Here is a 22,439-nt window from a genome sequence, read left to right as displayed (position 1 = left end):
CCTAAGGACACATACATGGTTGAAGCTATGGGAGCTAGGCTCGAAGTGCGTAGGAGGCGGCCTATTAAAATGCCGATGGCGATATGGTAGCGCAAAGTTATGGTTGTACTCTATTGTAACGCGCAGGCAATTTTCGGACTCATTTTATCGGAAAAAACTGCGCGTTAAATTCAAGTATGACCCTAAACTTGCGCTACCATATCACCATCGGCATTTCAATATGGCCAGGTTTGAATGAAGGGAGGGGGAAAGGTCACGCCCGCGGCGGCAAGATCGCCAGGTCGAGGGATGCAGGCCCGCCTTGCGCACACTCGCACGCACGCACACGGGCGCTCGCTCTCGCCTCGCAGTCGCCGTGAATTGAAGCGCGACGCCGCCCCTTCGCATTCCGTCGCGGTGGAGGTGCTTCCGGTTGCTGCTTGCGCAAAAATGGCAAAATTTGGGGCGAAATGTCTAGGTTGTCAGCGGGGAAAATTCTTTATTTCGAGGGGGTCTCCCGCTGCCACTTCGTTACGTAGAGGTCTCAAATACATGTGCTTCTATGGAGTAATGGTGGGGAATAGAAAAACTTCATTATATGGAGGTTCATTATAAGCAGGTTTAACTGTACTACACATTTGCCATGGAATCCATGTCCCATAAATTTCTGTTATTTTATCCCGCACTGTCAAACAAGATTTTCACAACCTATCATCTTATTTTGACAGTTCCACAGCATGGAAGAAGCAGGAGCTCGTCATTCGTGAACATTTATTTTTGAATAGGATCATCAGGCAGAATTCCTGACTGGCAACTGGCTTCCAGCGAGGGCATTAGCTGCTAGCCGTTCCTGGAGAAGGTCGACAACCTCTCGGCCTTCAGGTGTGGCCACTACTGAACCTTCATTGATGGCTCGCTGAAGCAAGGTGTCCCAGTAGCCACACTTCTTCAGGAACTGGTATGCACTGCAACAGTTGAGAGGTTGCAATTAAACACGTCCAAAAAAGAAAATATGAATTTTTCCACAATGGATAGGCCTACATTCTTGATGCATTGCTTTACCTTCAGTATTGTATCACACAATAACCAGTTTGGTGCCTCTCCAAAGCAGTGGGCATCCACTGATATCACAGTAGAGAGAGAGCTATTACACATATATTTTAGCAATATGTATGATCACAATTACCGGGATAGAAACTCAATGTGAGTAGTGACATCTGGTGACGTTACTTTCGAACCAGAATGAGCGGAACTATTCGTCTGTGCGAAGCTTCTTGCCTGGGAAAAGTGAGACACTAAAAATTAGCATTGTTACAACAGCTTTAATGCTGTCATATAGGACCGCATAGCCACGTAATGCAATAAGCAGAACACATGGTTTTGTTCGGAATGGTCTCATGAGATGGCAATACCAGTGTTGCTGTTTATGGCTACGACACCACATCCAGCTAAAACAGTAATGCTAAAACTTGTACATGCTGGTTAAAACACACTAATACTATGCCTGACGCCTATGCTCTCAACATACTCAAAATGGTGCAATGTGAAAGCAAGAACTATGAGAAACATCTGCACCTCCAGCCACAAGTTTTCTTTTTACATACCTGCTTCAGCAAGTTTAGCCAATGCAATAGCACCAAAAGTGACATCAATAGCAGTAACTAGAGTGTAGACCGCTTATAACGTAAGTCGCCGTAGTCGCGAATATCCGCACTATAAGCGGTACCGCACTATAACCAAAGCAACAATTTTCAAGGCCCGCGCATATGCAAAACATGTGCACCGAGCCGGCACACGTATGCGACAGTCGAGGAATGCGGCTAGAACGTCTGCATTCAATTTACAGTTGGCAGTGAACCCTTCTTCCTCCTTTATGCTTCCTCTACTTTCTAGTCACGTGTTGACCTTGCACGCTGCGGCTACGGCGCAGAGGGAAGCAGCGGCGCTGTCCCAGGCCGGCCAACGAAACTGCCCACGCCGGCAAACGCCCGGCGCCCACCGCGTGCAGGCACCGGGCCAGCTGGAGCGGCGGCGCCTGCACGCGGTGGGCGTGCACGGTGACAGTCGAAAGTGAGGGAGCTACGAGGGAGGGCGAGGGGAGCCACCGAAGCGGCGGAGTTGCCGAGGCGAAATCCGCTTCCCTGCTGCCCTCCTCTCTCACATTCCACGGTCTCCGCGTGTGCCCTTCGCCGTGCTGTGCCGGCGCCGCCCTCTCCCTGAAGTTTCGTTTACTACTAGTATCGTGAAGCGAGCATTGGCCGGCGTTGGCAGTTTCATGGCCCTCGCTCGCTATGCGCGCCATGATATTTCACGACTCGCACTCAAGATTCTGGTTTCAGCCTCACTGGCTGTTCGTTCACACCACGTGCCCTTCTCCTCCACTTCGTCTCTCTTTCTTCCTCGAGCACTCCTTGGGGCGCCCGTTTGAGGGGAGCGTTTACCGTCTCCGCTGACTTCCGTACTCCCAGGCAGCCGCACTGTAACCGGTATTTCGTTTCCCGCAACTGCACTATAAGCGATACGTGTATACATGGAGTGCTATGGGAAAATTAACGGGAGTCTGAAAAGACCACACTATATCCGGTCCTGCACTATAAGCGGTTACGTTATAAGTGGTCTATACTGTAATTGGGAATACAGTAGACTATCTTTGAGAAGAACTTTTCTGGTTAAGCTGAATAGTCCTAGGACTTTTCAGTTGCCACAGGTTCAGTACATTAAAGAAAGGTGCAACAAGCTATTACAGCACAAAAAACACAGCTGGAATTTCATGCAGCTTCTAAGTAAGCATAGCAAAACTACTCACTTGAACAGGGCGTAGTGGTCATTTTCTGCCTCTTTTACAAGTCGCTTCACAAGATTCAGGTTCTGGATGGTCTGCAACGACAAAGTGAAATGACAAAGCCGCAGTGACACTGCTTACACACTTCTCACCATTCATGCTGGTAAGTGAACTGAATTTTGGAAAAGTAGTAATTGAGAAGAGGCACTCTTAACAATATTCACAACTATTGTTAAAGAAACTCTAAGAGCTCTGATTCATGCTTCTTAACAAGCGACTTCTCGATGCTTCAGTTTAGAAAACGCCAGCACATGTTGATGTCATATAAAACTGTTCATGTTAAAATAAAAGTTGATTTCATATGTCCACCTACACCTGTTTCAACGTATTTAAAAGCTTTCAGAAACATGGGCCAAAATTTTGTAGTGATGCCTTCTGCAAGATTCTATGCCACTCTTATCATCCGCCATACATGGTTGTCTGATCCCATTGATAATGCAGGCGGAGCATCGGAAGAGGCTGTGCCATAAAATCACGGCTGTGGAGTCCATTAAGTATACTTAATAGTATGGGCTGGCAGCTCAGTCTGCAGATTCAGCACTACCGTCAAAACTTGTTATACCGAAGCCGCGTTTATCCGTGTTCATTAAATATAAGTTCTACTGTACTACAAAACTTCTCCATAGCTGAACACAGAGGGTTATTATTTGATAAGCACAGCCAGTTGAGCAAAGCTGTTAAAGCTTTCCTAGTCTGCTGTCATGACTTAATGACAATTCCGTTTTAGGCTCCTAAACTTGGACAGGACACTTATGCAAGAGAAGGCTGGACTGATATTGCATGTAGCACTAGTTGTCTGATGACGATGTCAGCATGTCACTCTGTCTCATTTGGAGACTTAAGTTTCCAATGAAGATCCCTTAAACATTGAATCCATTCCCTTGCATTAGTTTCAAGCATAATTTCTGCAATACGAAAATATGAAACCACTTTACAAGCTGTCATGAGGTATCAGAAGGTTCACTTCCCAAGTGAAAAGGCATACAGTGAGAAAAGGTGGGTATGCAATGACATTTTCTTGCACTTCTTGCATTGAGAATAGTTTTTACCTCTAAGAGGCTCAGATTTCACCCAAGAATAGGTTACATAAAACTAGCTTTGATGCCTCTCATCATACATACATACATACATACATACATACATACATACATACATACATACATACATACATACATACATACATACATACATACATACATACATACATACATACATACATACATACATACATACATACATACATACATACATACATACATACATACATACATACATACATACATACATACATACATACATACATACATACATACATACATACATACATACATACATACATACATACATACATACATACATACATACATACATACATACATACATACATACATACATACATACATACATACATACTCTGTCGGCAACTTTTTGTCAGCCGTAATGCCTAGGCTACTAGGACTAACCACTTCCACTTCATTGGGAGTGGGGAACCGAAGTTGCTGTTTGGTGCCAAGTAAAAAATTTTGCTCACAGTCACCATTGTTGCAGCATCAAGCATGCAGGCTATCCACAAAATTGGGCAACACACCGTGTGGCATCTGAAATTTAGGTTTGCAGAATACACTGCCTTACTGTGCCCTGAAGAAGTCTGAACAATCGCGCGGGTCAGAAAAATCAGATGTCTGAATAATCAGCCAGCGAGTGTAATTGACATTTATTCTACGAGAGCACATGTTTTGAGCCATGTGCACAGAAATCTTGCTTTGCTATAAGTGTTATATCGTGTCATCCTGCATTTTTCGGTTTTGTTACAGCATGAAAATGCTCCACTAAATTGAAGCACGACCAACCAAATTTCAAACTTATTTCGTTATATGTGATAATTTGTTTTATCAGGGTTTATTATACTAAGATACAAACACATTTTAGTAAAATATAGACATTGTTCTTCAGGCCAAAATATAGAACTGAGGTCATAAAACTTTAACGAAGGCTAATACGTAAAGAGCTTTTCAGGAGTTTGTTTATGCATACTCACACGAATCTTAAATCCCTCTACAATACGGCGAAGCACCAGTGGTCCGTCATCCTTGGACTTCACCAGCCGAGCGGCCCAGCGCTGGCAGAATGGCGAGGCTTCTGCAGAGAAAGAGCAAAATACGTTAGTACGTAGTCTCGCAAGAGCTCCTGAGAAGTCATAAATCCGGGTGTGCAGCTGAGGTGATTGGTTATAACAGCAATATCTCCTTAAAACGAACTAGTATTATAAATGGACATTAAAGAAAAATCTGCAGCCCCATGAAACTAAAGTGATCTGAATGAAATGTCATCACAGATTTAACATTTTAGTACCGAAAACAACACAAGGAGAAACAAGAACACAAAATAAAAAAAATCTATCTTTGCTTTTCTTTTTTTGTACTGTTCTACCAAAATGAGATTGCACCAATTTGCCAAAGATTTAGTTTTGCCAATCTTTTAAGCAGGGCAGTTAGCACATCTAACCACCACTGTATAGCTTGGTGTGTGTGATCATCTTTGGTTCCCGTTGGATACAATTCTTCCTGCCTTCATGGACAGTCACTATTGGGAACCTAGGCAGAAATAAATTGGCACCATTGATGGCTCCACCAAAACTATTGCCAGCTATTCGGTTACTACTTAACCATCTTCAATGGTTTCTAGATGAATTTATCTCTCCGCCACACAATTGTTTGCTCCCCTTGCCTTCAAGAAGTACTACATTTTGCCATTATTACTTCTAGTTCTCAACAGCAGCCATGGAGCCTCTTATGACAAAAGCGGCTTAGAAAATGCTGAAAAAAAAGAGCAATCACCCAGACTGGCATGAATGCACAAAAGCAATGTTGCTTTTGGGCTATGAGCTATGATACGCACTGTAGTAGAGGGCTCAAGATTAATTCAGATCACCTAGTTCTTTATCATGCACCTAAATATGAGCACATGAGCATTTCTTGCATTCTGCTCTCATCAAAATGCAGCCGCCACAGCTGGGGAAATCCAACCCACGACCTTGCGCTCGGAAGCAGAAATTCCCCAATCTAAGAAAGCACAACTGCTCTACAGTTTCAAAGCACAGTTCAGAGAACCATTCCAGCAGGGCAGGTTACGAGCATGGACCACTTCAAATCATTTCAGGTCTGTCAAATGATCCGATTCTTTTCATTTAGCAGTGCTTACTGAGTCTATCTTGACCATTTCAGTCTTCTATTGTTTTTTTCAACAATACTCAATTTTGTTGTAAAGAACAACCTTCTGAGCATGAAAAAGCAGCCGAGTGGTTGCACTGTTTTGACAAGCAGGAGCCAACCTGCATTTCGAGCAATGAGGCAGTCATCCTCAGAGATGATCTCAATGGCAGCTGGCGACTGACAGCCGCTTTCCGTTTCCTCCTGGCCTCGTTTCTGGCTTTCGAGCCCATGAAGGTTGCAGGCTTCCATAAACCTGTCAGCAAAAAACACCAGTGGCACATATTAATTTTATTTATTTACTCCTACCCTCAGGTCCCGAAGGCATTACTGCAGGGGAATGGTACATGCGAGAATAAAAAAAAATTGCTGGCTCTCCCGTAATCGAGAGTAGATGTAAGCATGAAATGGCTACCATATATGGCGTCTTTTGCTGGCTGCGGTGCCGCCGCCTTCAATCGCTTTTCTTCCAACAGTGCAGCGCGCTCAGCGTCTGTCGCTACTTTTTCTTCTTGTCGCGGACCGCTCACGACTCATAGACCACTGGCGTTCAAAAGAGCACAGGCAACCTCTCTATCTGCCTTTTGAACGTCGCTATTGGAAATGACAAATAAAACTTCAGCGTACTAGAAGTTACAGCTGCAGTGACATTGTGAACAAACATTAGGACGAAATCGGAAGCAATATTTTTTGTAACTTGTTTGGGAAGTATCTTGCGTATGTAATGCGGTCCTGTACAAAGGGTTGGAGGCCAGTGACTGCATTTTCTTAACTTTTGACTGGTTGCATATCATGTCAGCTACTAGTGTACAAAAACAAACAGGGTCTTGGATGGAGGCAATTGATCCGGGAAGGTGACTCGAGTCCTCTGAAGTACGTGAAATGAATGAGTGCAGGTAGGTTTCTGTACGGCACGGCGTAATACTGACCTTACTGGCGTGATCAATGTGTAAAGGAGTGTAAAATGGTAGGGGCATTAAGTGAAGAGCATAGCTGTGGAATATGATAATAGATTTTATGAAACAGAGAAAGGCAAGAAAGTTTGCGGCAAAAAGCAAGTGAAGGAAGCTTGAGTGTATTTTTCATGCCAGTAATGCTAACTGCGCGGCGATAGTTGCAAGTAATAAATCTAGTAATACAAGCAATAAAAAAAACGTGAAGCCACTTTCTTTCCTTAAAGAGGTACAGACACAAAAATTTGGTTCTCAGTTCTTCTTATTTTATTATTATTTATTATTTTTTTTTATTTATTAGTCAGCTTTGGACTCTATAAGGACCAATGTGTCATTAGAATTCCTCAAATACGCAAGTTTCATCGTCTTTAATGCGATCAGTTCAACATATACGACATAGGGTGTGTTGATGAGCATGTCTTTATTACATAACAATAGTAATAAGGAGTGGTCACATGGTATCACAAACCACTGACGTAAGGTTCAGTCAGCCTCATGGGTCAGGCGCAGTGGTCACAAACTATACGATGGCCGCGTCATTGGCATTCCAGTTATTTTTGTGCTTCAATGCATAAAAAGGCATTTTGTCAAAAAAGTAAATTGAACAACTCCTACATTTTTACCGTAGGTTTGACAGTGCTTACTTCAAAATTTGTGCTAGTTTCAAATTTCGTTGCAAGTGAATGTGCCTTGAAAACTCACTGGCTTCAATTTGAACATTGCTACATGCGCCCTAAATTATGTATGATTAGTGAAATTTTGCTAACTGGTCACTTATGTATTCCATTTCTTATGCAAGTGATGTCTGCCTCTGAATATTCTAGCTCAAAGGGTACATTTGTGTTGTATACCAGAGGCAATCCTAAAAATTCTAATACATATCCTAATCCTTCAGAACAAGTCCAACAGCTACAAATCCTAAACCTTCAGAAAAATGGACAATGTGCAACACAAAAGACAGCTAGGCTAAACATGTCACAACCAGAATATGGGTAAAAGCAGGAATGTCTCACTTTTCGACGTCGCTTTTATCCCGAGAGTTTCCCGTCGTGACATTGACTGGAGCCTCACTCAAGGCCTGAAAAGAAAAGTGAGAACTGAAATATCACACCTTTGTTGGCATCTTGGATGGACAAACATTGGTTTCAAAATAGTGCTACAAAATTTCAGAAAAAGGAGCCCAGTGAAAAACCATAGGCGAGACTGTTATTGTGCAGGCAATCACAAAAGCTTTTAAGGACCAGGTACCAGCACAGAAAAACAACAGATTTTCAGATGACACCCAAGCTAGCAAACTGACAGCTTTCAGAAATCATTCTGAGCCACATTACGAGTTAGCTTGGCAGGCAATTAATATACAGGGTGTCCCAGTTAACACGGACCATGTTCCCAAATAAAACGAAGCCTTCTGTGCAGATGAGACCAAGTGTATGTTGTTTGCAACTTCCTGGATAAGCCTAGCAAATTTTCTTGCGTTCTTATTAATAGAGTAGTTATTACTGATAAATTAGCTAACTTTTTAAATGTTCCCTAATGGCAACAATGTCAATGCTACATTTGTAGAGCCCATTTGAAAACATCACATTCAGTTGTTTGCAACATGTTATCTTTAGCACAACTCTTTTCTTTTTTATGTGCTTAAAGAAAGTCACTGTGGCGTGCAAGAAGTGGGGCTACACCAGCTTTTTATTGGTTTCACAGGCTTTCTTCTCAAAAAAATATAATTTTCCTTTATTCAAACTTTTCAACCCACATCTCCCCTTAAGTCACACTTTTGGCAGTGTTTGGTCCTTCGCCATCACTACAATGTGACAATATGATGGCAGAATCATTAGGAAAAGCCTTGCAGCGGACCTTTAAGGCCACAAGTAATAATGATCATACCGCTTGCAGTAGCACTGCGATGTTCTCAGAGAAGGCCTCCACACAGCGGTTCGTGTAAAGGACGCAGATGTAGTGCCACTCCTCCAGCGAGTTGGTCAACGTCGACTTGAAGTCGATTTCCTGCGCAACAACAATGCCAACCCGAAGGTCACTAAATTTAAAGTTATACTCACAAGCTAAGCATCTTCGCTCTACAAGAGGTTTATACCCTTTGAGGTGTATCTTATTCCCAAACAATAATCATCATCTGTCTTGCTTGCTTTTCCTTTATAGAAAACTCTTGTGTGCGCTTGCTACTTACCTGTCAAGAATGCTATGTTACACTGATAATATGCACACCGTTCACGACCAGGAAATACTGGCCAACTGCATTAAAGAAAAGGCACTCAGGATAGGTGACAGTTATTGTTTAGGGACAAAATAAGCCACAGAGGGTGCAAGCTTTTCATAAGACTGTTGATTGCTACGTAGAAATTGCCCAGCCAAAGTGACCTGCATTTTTAACTTCAAACTTTAAATAGATCGCTAAAAGAAATGCTTTAAAAAAAGCTTTTGTAGTTGCCACTGCTTTATTACTGAACTCTGCTACAAGACTGAATTTCGTGGTCCGAGTTCGATTAAATATTTGTAATAGGTGTTTGCTTGGCTTGTCCTGACTTCTATGTGCCATGAAGCAGGAGGACTCAAGAGTGGTATCCTTGGTCAATCACTTTTGGGGATACAATCGGTTTCATTAGTTTTCACATGACTCGGCAACAGACGAGTTGGCATCTCCGGGCAACAGTGTTCCTCGGGAAGTGCCAAGCATTTTCTACTGGCCCACTGCCAGCATTTGTCGATGTGTACAGTGCCAAAAATGCGTGAAAGTGATCGTATCACTGAAAGTCATTGACCGAGAATACAACTGCATCCCTGCAGCAGCTTGCTTAGGTGATTGTCACAGTGTACTCCCCCCCCCCAAATGGTTGTTCTTCCTTTTTTTTCTGGATGAATCAGGTAAGCAATGATTACAAGTGGAAGAAAATCTCAAAACTGATCACAATCACAAGTTAGTATAGTTATAAACGGTACAGTTAATTGTAATCAAATATCACGACCGATTTTTGGCCTGTTTTTTACCTATTTGTCCAATTCACACATCTTTCAAGATGCACATAAAGACACACTGTGAATACTCAATTAGCTGAACGCTATTTTTTGACAAGCTATGCCACTTTCTGGAACTTGTCTTGATAAATTGTCCACTTGTGCTCAACTTACCCAGTCAACTATCACCGATTATTTATTCGCAATAGACTTTTCTGCATGCTGTTGTAACACGCACCGAATTAGTTAGTAGTGGAAGTAGTGACTTTCCGAAGCGTTCCAGGTCCGTGCAATACCTAGTTTAACGTTGTTAAGGAAATATTCTAAAGGAAAAGCTCATCAATCGGTTAAAAGCACTTGCTTGAATGAATGAATTTCGCCACATCCAAGCATTTTGCATTGACTAAGGGGATCAAGGTGTTTGAGATTTTTCATTATTCACAAATGTTGTATGGTAATGACCAAGCTAACCAAACATTTTATATTTAACTAGATGAGCCACGGGAAAGTTAACATGACAGCTCAAAATCTCCTTGATTGACATATCGCGAAACCTGAATACTATAACACGATTATAACAAAGTGTCATGTACAACAAAGAAAACCTAAAATCTTTCTCGTCGATATCGGCATGTTACGAATATAAGCTTACAATGGATATTTAATATAAAAAGGGTAATCTCATATTGGATGGTACTTCTTTATAAGAAGATTGGACAGCAGTTGACATTGAGAGTTAACACGACAGACAAAACATTTTAACACTGCCACATCTATGCTAACTTTAGCTATTATCATCAACAAGAAGCTGTTTTCCGTAGAGTAATGCTTAGCAAGAAAGTGCAATTGAATTGTGATTTAGACGTGACCACCAACACCACCAAACATCTTAATCTAGCCACTATGTGACACTACGTTGAGACCCCCCCTCTTGCTTAGAGGCCAGCTGGAATGAAATTCCACTTTGTCTAAATATTGATTATAAATGATAGTATATACTACTGAAATAATCTTGGCAAATTTGCAGGGCTGGTAGATGTCGAATTGTCTGATCAACAGCATTTGAATAGCATGCAGGTAATGCATGCATGCATCTGGTGCTTACCAGAGATATGACAGAAATCCCAGTACATCACCACCAAGATTCTGAGCGCGCCGTAGGCGCCACCTAGTCTTGGAGGTGATGGTGCAAAGTCACAGTGGTTCTCAATAATCTAAGTAGTGTCATATCTAGTGTGGTAATAGCAGCACTTTTTTTTTTTCAGTTGTTGTTTATCAAAGTTTTTTGCAAGCTTTTCATTAAGCATCAACTCACATCTTATATGTAAAGTCTTGCACTGAGGTAGCTTTATATTTACACTCTCTGAAACTAGGCTTTTTATGTAGTCGAAAATTTTATTGCAGTCTGCCTTTAACCCCTTAACTGCCATGACAAATTAAAAAAAAATAGAAAGGTTCTGAAAGTGCAGAGTTTTTTCAGACCAGCATAATCCACGACAATTTTTTCTTAAAAATATGATGCCAGGAATGCTTATTGCATTTTTTACTGGTCTTAATAGAAGAAAAAAAACAATACCAGAAGTTATCGCGTATTATGTATTGGTCAAAATTACAAGAAAGCGCACATATACAGATGTGCAAACTGCGGAAATTTCACGAGTTAACCTGACATCAGCATGAGTAGACACTCGTAATGACGAGTCACCTTGTCATCGGGTTAATGACAGCATAGCATGAAAGGCATCAGGTCAGATGCTGTAATAGAAAGTTGTCACCAAACACAAAGCACCTTTACTTTAATACGGCACATGACATACCAGAGATCTGCGCTGGAGTTATTTTTACCGATTGCTGACTGCACATTTGTACAGCATGCTATTAATTCTGTGCAAAGGATACAAGTCCAAGGTGCCATCATTGGGAGCAATAAAGCACAGGACGTACGCTTGTTGCTCTTTTTTCTCCACGTCCGAAGCCTCCTTTGTGAAAGCTTGATGGAAACACATTGCTGTGCCAGTCGTCTTCTCACCAAAGCTGTTCCGTGAAAACATTGTGAACGGGCCAACAGCAAGACATCAGTGGCAATGCTACTCAATCAGGAAACTGTGATAAATGTGATATAATTCATATTGACACTATTCAGTGAACATTATGAACAAGCCCACAGCAAGACATATATTTATTTAAAAAGAAATTATGTACATACAATGCACATATTTAAATCTGTGTGAAGCGAAGCTTTTGTGGAACAATTAATCAAATGCTATCATTTGCCCCCTTTCATTTCTGCGTCCTTAACGTAAAGGAAACCATCACACGCACATGCTTGCTACGTAATTTGACATATGTGGCGATAATTTTAAAGGGCTAATTGGCATTGGCACGTTAGAAGAATTGATGCAATAAACAATGAAGAAAGAGCAAAAAAATATTGTGGCTTAATGGTTAGTGCAGAGCTGCTGTGCTGAGGGACCAAGGTTCAATCCTACAGCCCTTAATTATTCCTATAATGTTTGGGGGGCTATTCGGCCAAAGGAGCAGCAGCACCCATCCGCCACAGCCAGGGAAGTCCGGGTGTGTTAGCAAAGAAAACGTCGCTTTAAAGGGGCCCAGGACCACCCCTCGGGCCTGGGGAAAAAACATAGTCTGCGAATAACCTGCGCTACTGTGAACATCTCAGCCACTAAATTTTGCAGTCATGCACAGCGCGTGGAGCTTGCAAGCAGAGCTCAAAGTCCTCTTTCTCTTTAACACTCTTTTTTTGAACAGAAGCCACGCAAAACTTAAGGTCAGAACCCACGCATGCTTGCCAGCATGTGCTGAGTCTTGGCCACTTCTGGTTAGACATCTTGACAGACTTATTGATAGCGCCTTAAAATGCGCAAGTTGGATGTGGCTACTATCTGTCGGTCAAGCTGGTGAGGGATAAGGCCAGTCCACACTGCGGTCAGACTGCAGCATATCAGCGCGAGCACGCACTCAAGTCCTGTCGTGCACAAAGCAAACACAGCGCATATGCACTACAGTTGCATGCAGCTGCAGTCCTATACGTAGCGTAGATACCGCGACGAATCCACTGGCGCACTGTGGCTCGCTGAGGACAACCACGTTTGGCTTACGTTTGGCTGCCGTAGGCGCCAAAATCGGAAGTAGTGGTTTCTACATTACCATCCACAAATTTCAACTGCGTGCCACGGTGACCAGGTGACATTCAGTAGGCGGAGCGATGTGGGCACGCCCCACGCCGCCTTCGCAGTGCAAATCATTGAAGGAGTGGAAGCACCAAGAAGGTCGGGTTTGACTGCCAATAACACTGTTTCTGCTGAATGCATTCAAGTACTTGTTGTAGCAAAGTATTCCTGAAATAGCTTATTTTAACTTCAAACCCACTTCGATAAAAAGTGGTTCAGGGCACCTTTAATACTGCAGGCCAATAATTGGCCTCAGCAGGAGGGGTTACATCACATATGAAGATTACAAATGATTCAAATTGAGAAACTAACAGTACCAAATGCCATGTGAGGTCCACCACAAATAACAACGCAGAATGATTTGACACACCCCAATCTTTCTTTCTTTCTTTTTCCAGTTTTCTTACACAGGAAAGTGAAGTTGGTGAGAGAAAAAGCAGTCCAAGCGACTGCTTGACAAACCTCACCAACCCTAGAAAAAAAAATAATGGACAAAACAACTGAGGCAATTATACTCATTCCTGAAAATGTGATAAAGTTGACATATCAGCATTAACCGCAAAGCAGCTAGAAGCAAAACATACGTCATTTCCATCGAGTCCACATTGCCCCTCGTGTCCTGTAAGTCTCGTGCCACTTTCTTGATGAGGAAGCAGCGCAGATCCGTCTCAGCAACGGCACCAAGGTCAGTGGCAAGCAATGACAGGCTTTAAAAAAAAGAAAGAAAAAAAAAACAGCAAACGTCACACGTTTGCAATTGTCACTTAATTTTCACAAACACTGCCTGGCGAAACTTCTATCACATTGAGACTTATTGTGCTTAGTTAAAGGCGAGTAAGAACAACAAAGTGCTTCGTTCAACATTTCTAAAACGATACATGTCCACTTCCTTCAGCTCAGCGTGTTAACATGGTTTCAGGGTTTCCTTTATGAACATAACAGCAGTTGCTTTTTCATCCACGATAGCGTCAGTATTCCAAATACTACTTTGAGTGCAATAAAAAATTTTTTTATTAACTTCGCAGGTAATGTATCAAACCATCCATGTGCCATCCCTCAGGTAAACCAAATACATATTCTGGGCATGCTAATCTATGCAAATGGGAGAAACACAACCACGATAGAGAAGCTGCAACAACACACAGCGGCCACCATCTGCCTCATACAAAGGGTCTCTGGGAAGAAGGGCGGCATCAAAGAAGATAATCTTCTTGGTCTCTTTGACGCCTTCCTTCTCAGTCATATCAACTATGTGGCCTCCATGCACAACTGGAACGCGGCAGAGAAGAACAAACTCGAGGTACTCGTCAGGAAAACAGTCAAGCAGGTGCTAGGTCTCCCCTTGAGAACTATCACAGCTAAATTACTACCTCTGGGTGTTCAAAACACTATACACGAATTGATAGAGGCTCAGCGTATGGCACAGGAGGCCAGACTCTCTAACACCACTGTAGGTAAAACGATTCTCGAAAAGGCAGGCATCAACTCGCCTCTTACCTTTGAAAGGACAACTCCACTGCCACAAGCAATTAGAGAACTTATCGTAGTTCATTAGCTACCCATAAACAGGCACAATGTGGGCAGATGCAAAGCCCACATTGTGCTAAGGCCATCCTAAAAAATTATGGGGTTTTACGTGCCAAAACCACGATATGATTATGAGGCACGCCGTAGTGAGGGACTCCGGAAACTTAGACCGCCTGGGGTTCTTTAACGTGCACCTAAATCTAAGTACACGGGTGTTTTCGCATTTCGGCCCCATCGAAATGCGGCTGCCGTGGCCGGGATTCGATCCCATGACCTCGTGCTCAGCAGCCCAACACCATAGCCACTGAGCAACCACGGCAGGTAAGGCCATCCTAGAGAAGCTAGACAGCTAGGACGATGGTGCAATCTTTGTAGATGCCGCTAGAATGACTGCAGACAAATACACAGTAATGGTAGCTAACAAAGAAGGGCGGCTACTCAATGCTGCCACAGTTCAAACCAAGTCCGCCAGCATCGCTGAGCAAGTAGCCATTTCACTCGCTATGACAATGGAAAATACCTTCACTAACTTTACCGACTGCATGTCTGCCGTAAGGGCTTTCGACTCCAATCACATTGCAGAAAAGGCTGCCATGATTCTGACTCACTGCAAAGTGTACTCTCACGAGTTGGTGTGGTTTCCCGCCCATCTGGAGGGGCTGTCGACGGCATCCCCAACCCCAACGAAATGGCACAGGCCCGGGCGCGAGAACTCACGTGCCGCCCCGGCGTGTCAGGTCCTTCTCGAACGGGCCTCCTGCTGCCGGCGGAGACCTGCTGACTACCTTTAATGAGAGCACAAATCACTACAAACTAGGTAGGAGAACCCTTCCTCTCCGCACAAAGAACTTTTCAAAGGCCAGAAGATAGCCCTCCAACTAATTCAAACGAACACCTTTCTGTCGCCAGCTATTATAGCCAGCTACATGGAAATCTCCCCTCAGTGCTCTCTCTGCGGTGAATTAGCCACCATTAATCACATCCTGTGGAGCTGCCCCCGCTTACAAATCAACTCCAGGGTCCATCGCATCGACGAGACCGACTTTTACACCTGCATCACGAGCTCCGACCTTCAGAGCCAGCTACGGGTGATCCAGGGGGCCTGCGAGGTGGCAGGGCGTCTTGGACTCCTGGTTCCGACGTGGGTGAAGCCTAAGGAGGGTCACTAGTCGACCCTCCCCCCAGGATAAAATAAAGTTCTGTCTGTCTGTCCATGTGCCATAGCTGAGAAGCCATGGACCAAGGAGCATACAGTCTTCACCAAAAGTTTCGATGCCATTGTCTCCGACTTGACACTTGACGCTCAGACAAGAAGACTCCCGGCACGGATTTCTCCCGGCACTCACCTCCTATTGGCTCTCGGAAGGTCAGTTCAGTTAGGTTAGGTTAGTGCGCACCTGCAGGCAATCGGGCACACCTCTGCAGGCAGTATTTCCCGGCAGTTTGTCACGTGACTTCCGAGCGCCAATAGGAGGTGAGCGCCGGAAGATATTCCTTTCAGAAATTATCCAGGCTGCTGGGAGAATAGTCTCTGCCTTTATCCAGCCTGAGAATCGCAAAATAAGACAGAACAGTGCCTATAAGCATGAGCGCAGCATGGAAGACCCGCACAGGGCCCTGGCGAAAGCTCGCGCGTTCGGTGGGAATTCTGAGATACCAGCGATCGGCAAGAACTTAAACGTGATTGCATCCGTCCAGTCAAGAGTTATCGCACCACTACAGGGAGGAAATGAACTCACCTTTCCTTTGTCTGAGACTTGGGTGGTTTTGTCGCAGGAGGCTTTTGCGAAGCTTCATCCGCCGAAGTTTCGGTTTCGGACTGCTGCTGCTGCTGTGTTTTGGGACTGTTTATAACGGAAGGTAAACATTACAAGCTATAGAAAGCGACCGCCTTTTGCGAAGTACTTTACACACAATTGAAGATGCTAAAACACACTGCTTACCTGTTGGTGTAAAGGTAGACCGCATAAAACGTACCCCGAAGCGCCGACACCGATGACTGATTTGACTGTGTGCTGGCCGACGAATCGTAACCCGTGCTGTCCATGCTTGACGCGCGCTTAGTAGTCGACATGCAGTACACACAAGCGACTGGGCGGAATGGGTCTCTCAGACGTGCAGTTGAAATAGTTGTGGCCGATTTCAGGTCGCAGCTAATAGCACTTTTAATTTACCTGCCTCCAAAAACTACGGTCCAAAACTACGAACGACCTGTAAGTGGCCATCTTGGCTTGTGTAGTTACGTTCTCGTTCACGTGACATCAGTTTCGGATCTAAAATCCTACAAGTTACCTTACCTAAAAACAACAGCCAGCGTTATTTATGCCTTTAAAATTACTTTCAATGTTTTCTTTCACATGTTATAGTAAATAGCACCTAAAAATATTTGCACCAATATTTTGATGCCTATTTTGATATACGAAACTAATGTTTTGGAAGCATCGTCACGGTTTTGTTATGTTTCGTTTTGGTTTGGGAGAGTTCGGACATGGGGTTCGGGAGCTAGTTGCTAGTTGTGGTAGCGAACTTTCCATCGCAGGGTAACCACCGTGTTCATTGCTGCCTAAATTATGGCTACACGTTCAGCTGGTGAAGACATCCGCAAGGTCTTGTTCAAAGAGAAGTCGCAGTATGTCATCGGCACTGTAGGTGAGGACCGTTTTGCGGTTGACGGACCTTTAATCCTCTCGTCAATGGTCATCTCGAGTGTGCATTCATTAATATGCGAACTCTTGAGCATGAAAAAATCATGAGCGGCATATCAAAGCATGATGCATTGGGCCGGCCTTTCGGTTTTCTTTTAGGTAAATTTGTCTCTCCTTTGATCGTGAATACCGCTTGCTAAGAGCGAAATCATCTGTGTTTGTGAACTCGATGGAGCACATGTCCGATTTTTGTGTGTAAATTACGTTGTGCTCGTCCTTTGTGAATTTTGCACTTCCTTGTTTTGAAAACTTGTGCATTAGTGAACAAGGCCACCCCAACGTTTCGATAAGGGAACTTGTCTTAATGCGGAGGCGATGGACATCGGGACTGTTGTTCAACTATGTTAATCTCCTTTTCAAGTTTATATCTTCCTGTGATTATCTGTCCCGTGTTGATTTGGTGAATATTGATTGTCATGAATGAGTTCCGATGAAATCAATGTTTCGTTCATATCAGGTTTATTCTAACGGCCTTGATTATCTTCACACGCAGCTTCTCAGAAGACTTCTGACCTACAATCAACGAAGGTGGGCATACAGTTTGAACACGACGTCGAAGTCAGCCTGAGCTCGTTGGAGAAAGGTAAAACAAATCCCCTCCGGTCGCTTTTGATGAGCTATGTGCCCGATTTGAATGACAGTATGGCGAGCAAATGCTTCCGACCTTCAGACATGGGAAACACATGCAAATAATGATGGTTACTTAAAAGTTCAGAATGGTGATCTGAGGATCGAGGATGTGATATTGTGGCATCATCACATGTGTCAAGCAACACACCTGACTGCAAGTTGTTCATAATGTGTACAGTGCTTACAAATGTGTCTTTTTGTACTAGCACCTTTAGCATGCTAATCTTATATCACCTTCATGCTCAAAATCGGTGCCTCAGAAGACAAGCTTGGACACTGTGATAATTATGGCACTCTTCTGCTCAAACTGAGTACATTGACCCCCATCTTCTGCATGCCATGCTTATAAGGTGTAAACTGTTCTTTGGGCTAAACCACTGCTTTGTTCATTCACGCAAGTTGAATTTCATGGTGGATCTTGTTTAATGTCATGTTTTGATGCAGTACTTGCGTTTTTATTTAGAATAGAGCAGAAGTTCTTGAGTATAACCTCTCAAGAACCTTGTATAATTCGGAACCCTCAAGTTCTTGAGTTATACAAAAAAAAAATTTTATTTTTCTGCAACCTTTCTACTCTGCTACGTTCTTTAAAAATTATACATTGCTAGGAATGGTTATATTACATTTTGTATAACGCTTGCATCATCTTGTACTTTTTAATATGTTGCCGGTTATATACGCATTTTTTCTTGGTATGGGTTATTGCTGTTGCATTATTGCGTGATTCTATTACACATTTGAAGATGCCTGTTCACGATTCTACTTCTGCTTTTGAACAATTTTTTTTTGTCATGTTCTAATGTACAAAGCCATTGTATTTCTTTCTTTTTTTTTAATTCTCACTGCTTCTGAGCTGCAGGGACCTTAGTCAAGCAGAGTTCATCTGCCTTTAGTCCTTTCAGCCCAGGCAATGTATGTCTGAATAAACTGAAACTGAAGTACAATATTTGGCAAGTCATTGAGTGGTGAGCGCCTGTAATGACCAACCACAGTTGTGCAATCGGCCTCAAAAGTTATGCGACATGGGTTCCATGACAAATGTTAACTTACGCCGTGCTAAGGCATGGCTCTTCTACCTTAACGGATCACCGTTTATGTCACAGAAATGGCTACAGATAGAAATTTTGAAATTGAGGCTTTGAGAATGTTCAGTTTTATCGCAAATCTCGTGGCCCATAAACTTTTGTGGCCAACTGTACGTGCATCATGCTATAGGCAACCAGTGTCACACGAAGGTTGAGTCTCAGCTTCTCAACCATTGTGGCCAAGAAAGGAATTACCACCATGTGGGGAAGCTGATTTGAATGTTCACAAAGGACCCACTTTATTACATGCTATTTAATAACTTTCATGGATGTCGCTTTTATGCGTGACGTCTTGCAGAACTGCACGAGCAAAGGCTCCAGAAGTTGCGAGCAATAAGCGAAAAGCTCAAAGAGGATGCCTGGAAGTACGAGCCGATCGAGAAACTTCTTGGCATGTAGACATCAATTCATAATTCAACCTCATGCCACCTTGTCTGTGGCATCACTGCTGTTTTCCACCACCTCATCCATTCATCTGCTACTAAACAGCACAGTAAGCTTGACTAGTTCTTAATTTTTACTGTTAGTGGTTGTCGTTCATCTCTTACACGATTTGCAGTGTCTTCATATGTGTGTAACCAACATTGCCACCATCGTGATTAGCCCAACGCTTGTCCATGAGAGTGCACGGAATAGGATAAGAGTAGACTACAGAGACATGCTTTCATTGAAATTCTTGTTGTAGAAGCACTTAAGCTTCTTTTTTTCAAAGAATTTGGCCATAGCACATAGACCAGTTTGAGTGTCGCCAGCACAAAATGCAGAAAGAGGGGCTAGTTTGAACCTAGACATCCGAGACATTTCCGGTGATTAGAGAGAACAACACTTTGAAGGAAAGACAGCAGGATGGGAAGGATGCCGTTTTTTTTTTTTTTTTTTTTTTTTTTTTTATGAAGCAATGTTAGGTTCATCTTATCACACAGTTGGTGGTGCCTTTTCTTTAACTTGGCCAAAGCAACTTTTGAGCGCTGTGCACACAATAGCATTCTTGCTGACCAGCCGTGTGCAAACCATACCGTGGTGCATGGACTAGTCTGAGCAGAATGTAGAGTAAATGTGAAGAGGAAGCTTTAGCTCGGGCCCCAACTGCGATGCCCCCTATTCAAATACATGTAAAATGCAGAAATGTTTTTCTGAGATAATCCCTGGACCGATTTTAAGGAAATTTGTTGCATTTGAGAGAGAAAGTTAAATTCTAGTGAGTGGTGGAAGCTAAATTTTGATTTAGGGCTTTTTTTTAATTCTTTAGCAGACCCGTCGCGGTGGCTCAGTCAGCTTAGGCGTTGCGCTGCTGAGCACGAGATCGCGGGCTCGAATCCCGGCCTTGGCGGCACCATTTCGATGGAGGCGAAATGAAAAAACGCCCGTGTGCTTGCGTTGTAGTGCAAGAACCCCAGGTGGTCAAAATTAATCCGGAGCCTTCCACTACGGCGTGCCTCATAATCAGAACTGGTTTTGGCACGTTAAACCCCAGAAAGAAGATTTTTTTAACAGGAATTTAAAAAAATAGAGGCATGAAGTTTACACATTCATAGCTCTGCGCCAAGAACAGATCTTGCAGTTCTGTGAACTGCATTCATCAGATCATCCAAAGCGGACAAATTTGATATGTCAATTTATATCTTATGTGAATTGTTACATTGTTTTTAAGGGTTTTGCAAAAGCTCTACTCACATATTACTTGTTTCCTTTAGAGCCATGTGTAATATATCAATTTGTCTGCTTTAGATGTTAGGTGCAGTTTACATAACTGTGATATCGTTTTTTATTGCCGAGTTACAGAGTTGTAAACATTATAGTTTTGTTGTCTGAGAATTTGCGATTTTTGTTAATCTTTATTAAAGAATTGACGATATAAATAAAAACAATTGCGACCAACAGTCATTACATTTTAACTTTTTCTTTAAAATGCAACAAAGCTCATCAAATTTGGTGCAGTGGTCACTGAGAAAAACGATTTCTCCTTTCCCGTATATTTAGATAGGAGTGGCTGAGCTAAAGCTTCCTCTTTGGGCAAATTTATCTATTCCTTACTTTGGGCACTGACGAACGTGCATGGTTTTGCATCGGACCCATCTTGTGCACTATTAAGATGCGACGCCTGCACACCATTGGTGTTGCTGCTCGTCATGCCAACTTTCTGAGACGCCTTCAGCGGAATGATTAACTTTGTTATTGCGTTCAATGCTTCTCCTTCGGGCGAAACTGCCAATTTTTTTATGGCCTGTTCATAATTTGTAGATTGTATTTAGCCAGTGCCAACAAAAATAATGTTAGCTTGCATTTGAAAGTGAAAGGAAGTGCAGTTTGGCACTACCATTCATTTTATTCTTTTCAAGGAATAATGTGTTTATGCTGCTCCCTCACGCCCTTCTGTCAGCACTGTTTTTGGAACTGTGGTGCCCTCTGTGTCCCACCCTATGCCTCACTGCCCCCATTTCTGCCTGGTAGGGCTTGGGATGCAAAATAACAAACGGAGTGCAAAATTTGACTGTATCAAGGCTGACGTGTGGATGATGTGCATCCGTATCTAAGAAATGTTTACTGATAGACATGCCTCGTTTTGTAAAGTTGTTCGTTGGTACACAGCACATCATGAGATATTTTCAATGCCATGATCTGTCGTCGTAGCTGTTAATATTTGCCCTCAGTGTCTCTTTAAGTAACCACGATAAGTTCACAGTACAGTTTACTCACCAGTTCAGAAATAAGGTACAGAGAAAAGATGCACACTACGGATACATTTTATTCTGCGTATCTGTTTCTTTCTTACTCTTGTTTTATGAATTTTCTAAATGCTTTTGGCAGTACAAACGTGCAGTGAGAAAGTTAACTGTCTGTGTGCCTAAACTCTCTCTCCCTTTTCAGGGTCTTCACAGCAACATCACCAGTAGGGTGTGAGCACCTATACATAATGACAAAGCAACTGGCTTCACATGTTCACCGAGGGCGTTTCATCCATTTGTGACCTGCACGGACGGTGTGCATCGCCATGCCTTCCCACATGCAAAGTCAGGGCTGTACTCGCAGCTCAGCAAGAACTGTAAATACAGAATTCCTGCTTGTTTTACAGCACAGACATGTCACACTGTGATTCAATAAAGTTCTCATATACTGTACTAAGAAATCTATAATTTTTTATTTTCCGGAGTCCAATACTTTGTGATGTTATTAGCTCTCATTGGATAGTTTATGCGCTTTCCGATATCTATGTCCGCATCTGTTTCCCTTTCACGCCAACTTGGGCACTGGGTATCTGCCGCTCTTCAATGAACCTCTTGGATGCCAGGTTGATTCACTGGATATGTGCCTCTGGGTATGTGTTGCTCTTTATAATAATCATAACAT

At 42.9% G+C, this 22,439-nt stretch overlaps 2 protein-coding genes across 2 annotated transcripts; one reads left to right on the top strand and one right to left on the bottom strand.

The window, feature by feature from the left end:
* Positions 1–733: 733 nt before the first annotated feature.
* On the bottom strand, positions 734–16,902 carry LOC119452931 (protein Njmu-R1). Its single transcript, XM_037714891.2, has 11 exons — positions 16,615–16,902; positions 16,411–16,515; positions 13,729–13,851; positions 11,853–11,987; positions 10,192–10,249; positions 8,868–8,987; positions 7,997–8,061; positions 6,153–6,286; positions 4,860–4,960; positions 2,786–2,856; positions 734–944 (listed from the first exon to the last, which is right to left on the bottom strand). Exons 1-11 carry the CDS (start codon positions 16,743–16,745, stop codon positions 770–772), a joined length of 1,218 nt encoding a protein of 405 aa, XP_037570819.1. The 5' UTR covers positions 16,746–16,902; the 3' UTR covers positions 734–769.
* Positions 16,903–17,130: 228 nt separating this feature from the next.
* On the top strand, positions 17,131–22,218 carry LOC119452930 (anaphase-promoting complex subunit 16-like). The gene is made up of 4 exons (XM_037714889.2): positions 17,131–17,320; positions 17,870–17,959; positions 19,390–19,584; positions 21,960–22,218. Exons 1-3 carry the CDS (start codon positions 17,242–17,244, stop codon positions 19,488–19,490), a joined length of 270 nt encoding a protein of 89 aa, XP_037570817.1. The 5' UTR covers positions 17,131–17,241; the 3' UTR covers positions 19,491–19,584; positions 21,960–22,218.
* The last annotated feature ends 221 nt before the right edge of the window (positions 22,219–22,439 follow it).

The sequence above is a fragment of the Dermacentor silvarum genome, chromosome 5 (genome assembly GCF_013339745.2).
Source record: "Dermacentor silvarum isolate Dsil-2018 chromosome 5, BIME_Dsil_1.4, whole genome shotgun sequence".
Classification (NCBI taxonomy): Eukaryota; Metazoa; Arthropoda; class Arachnida; order Ixodida; family Ixodidae; genus Dermacentor; species Dermacentor silvarum.
This window is presented reverse-complemented; position numbering and strand designations above follow the sequence as displayed.

Excerpts from the sequence above, each read along its gene's own strand:
- LOC119452931 (XM_037714891.2), bottom strand. The coding sequence starts at position 16,745 with ATGTCGACTACTAAGCGCGCGTCAAGCATGGACAGCACGGGTTACGAT. Across the intron at positions 10,250-11,852 it reads AATGATGGCACCTTGGACTT|GTATTGCACGGACCTGGAAC; the intron begins GTATCCTTTGCA and ends ACGTTAAACTAG. Across the intron at positions 8,988-10,191 it reads TTCCACTACTAACTAATTCG|GAAATCGACTTCAAGTCGAC; the intron begins GTGCGTGTTACA and ends GTTGTTGCGCAG.
- LOC119452930 (XM_037714889.2), top strand. The coding sequence starts at position 17,242 with ATGGCTACACGTTCAGCTGGTGAAGACATCCGCAAGGTCTTGTTCAAA. Across the intron at positions 17,321-17,869 it reads GTATGTCATCGGCACTGTAG|CTTCTCAGAAGACTTCTGAC; the intron begins GTGAGGACCGTT and ends CTTCACACGCAG. Across the intron at positions 17,960-19,389 it reads CCTGAGCTCGTTGGAGAAAG|AACTGCACGAGCAAAGGCTC; the intron begins GTAAAACAAATC and ends GACGTCTTGCAG.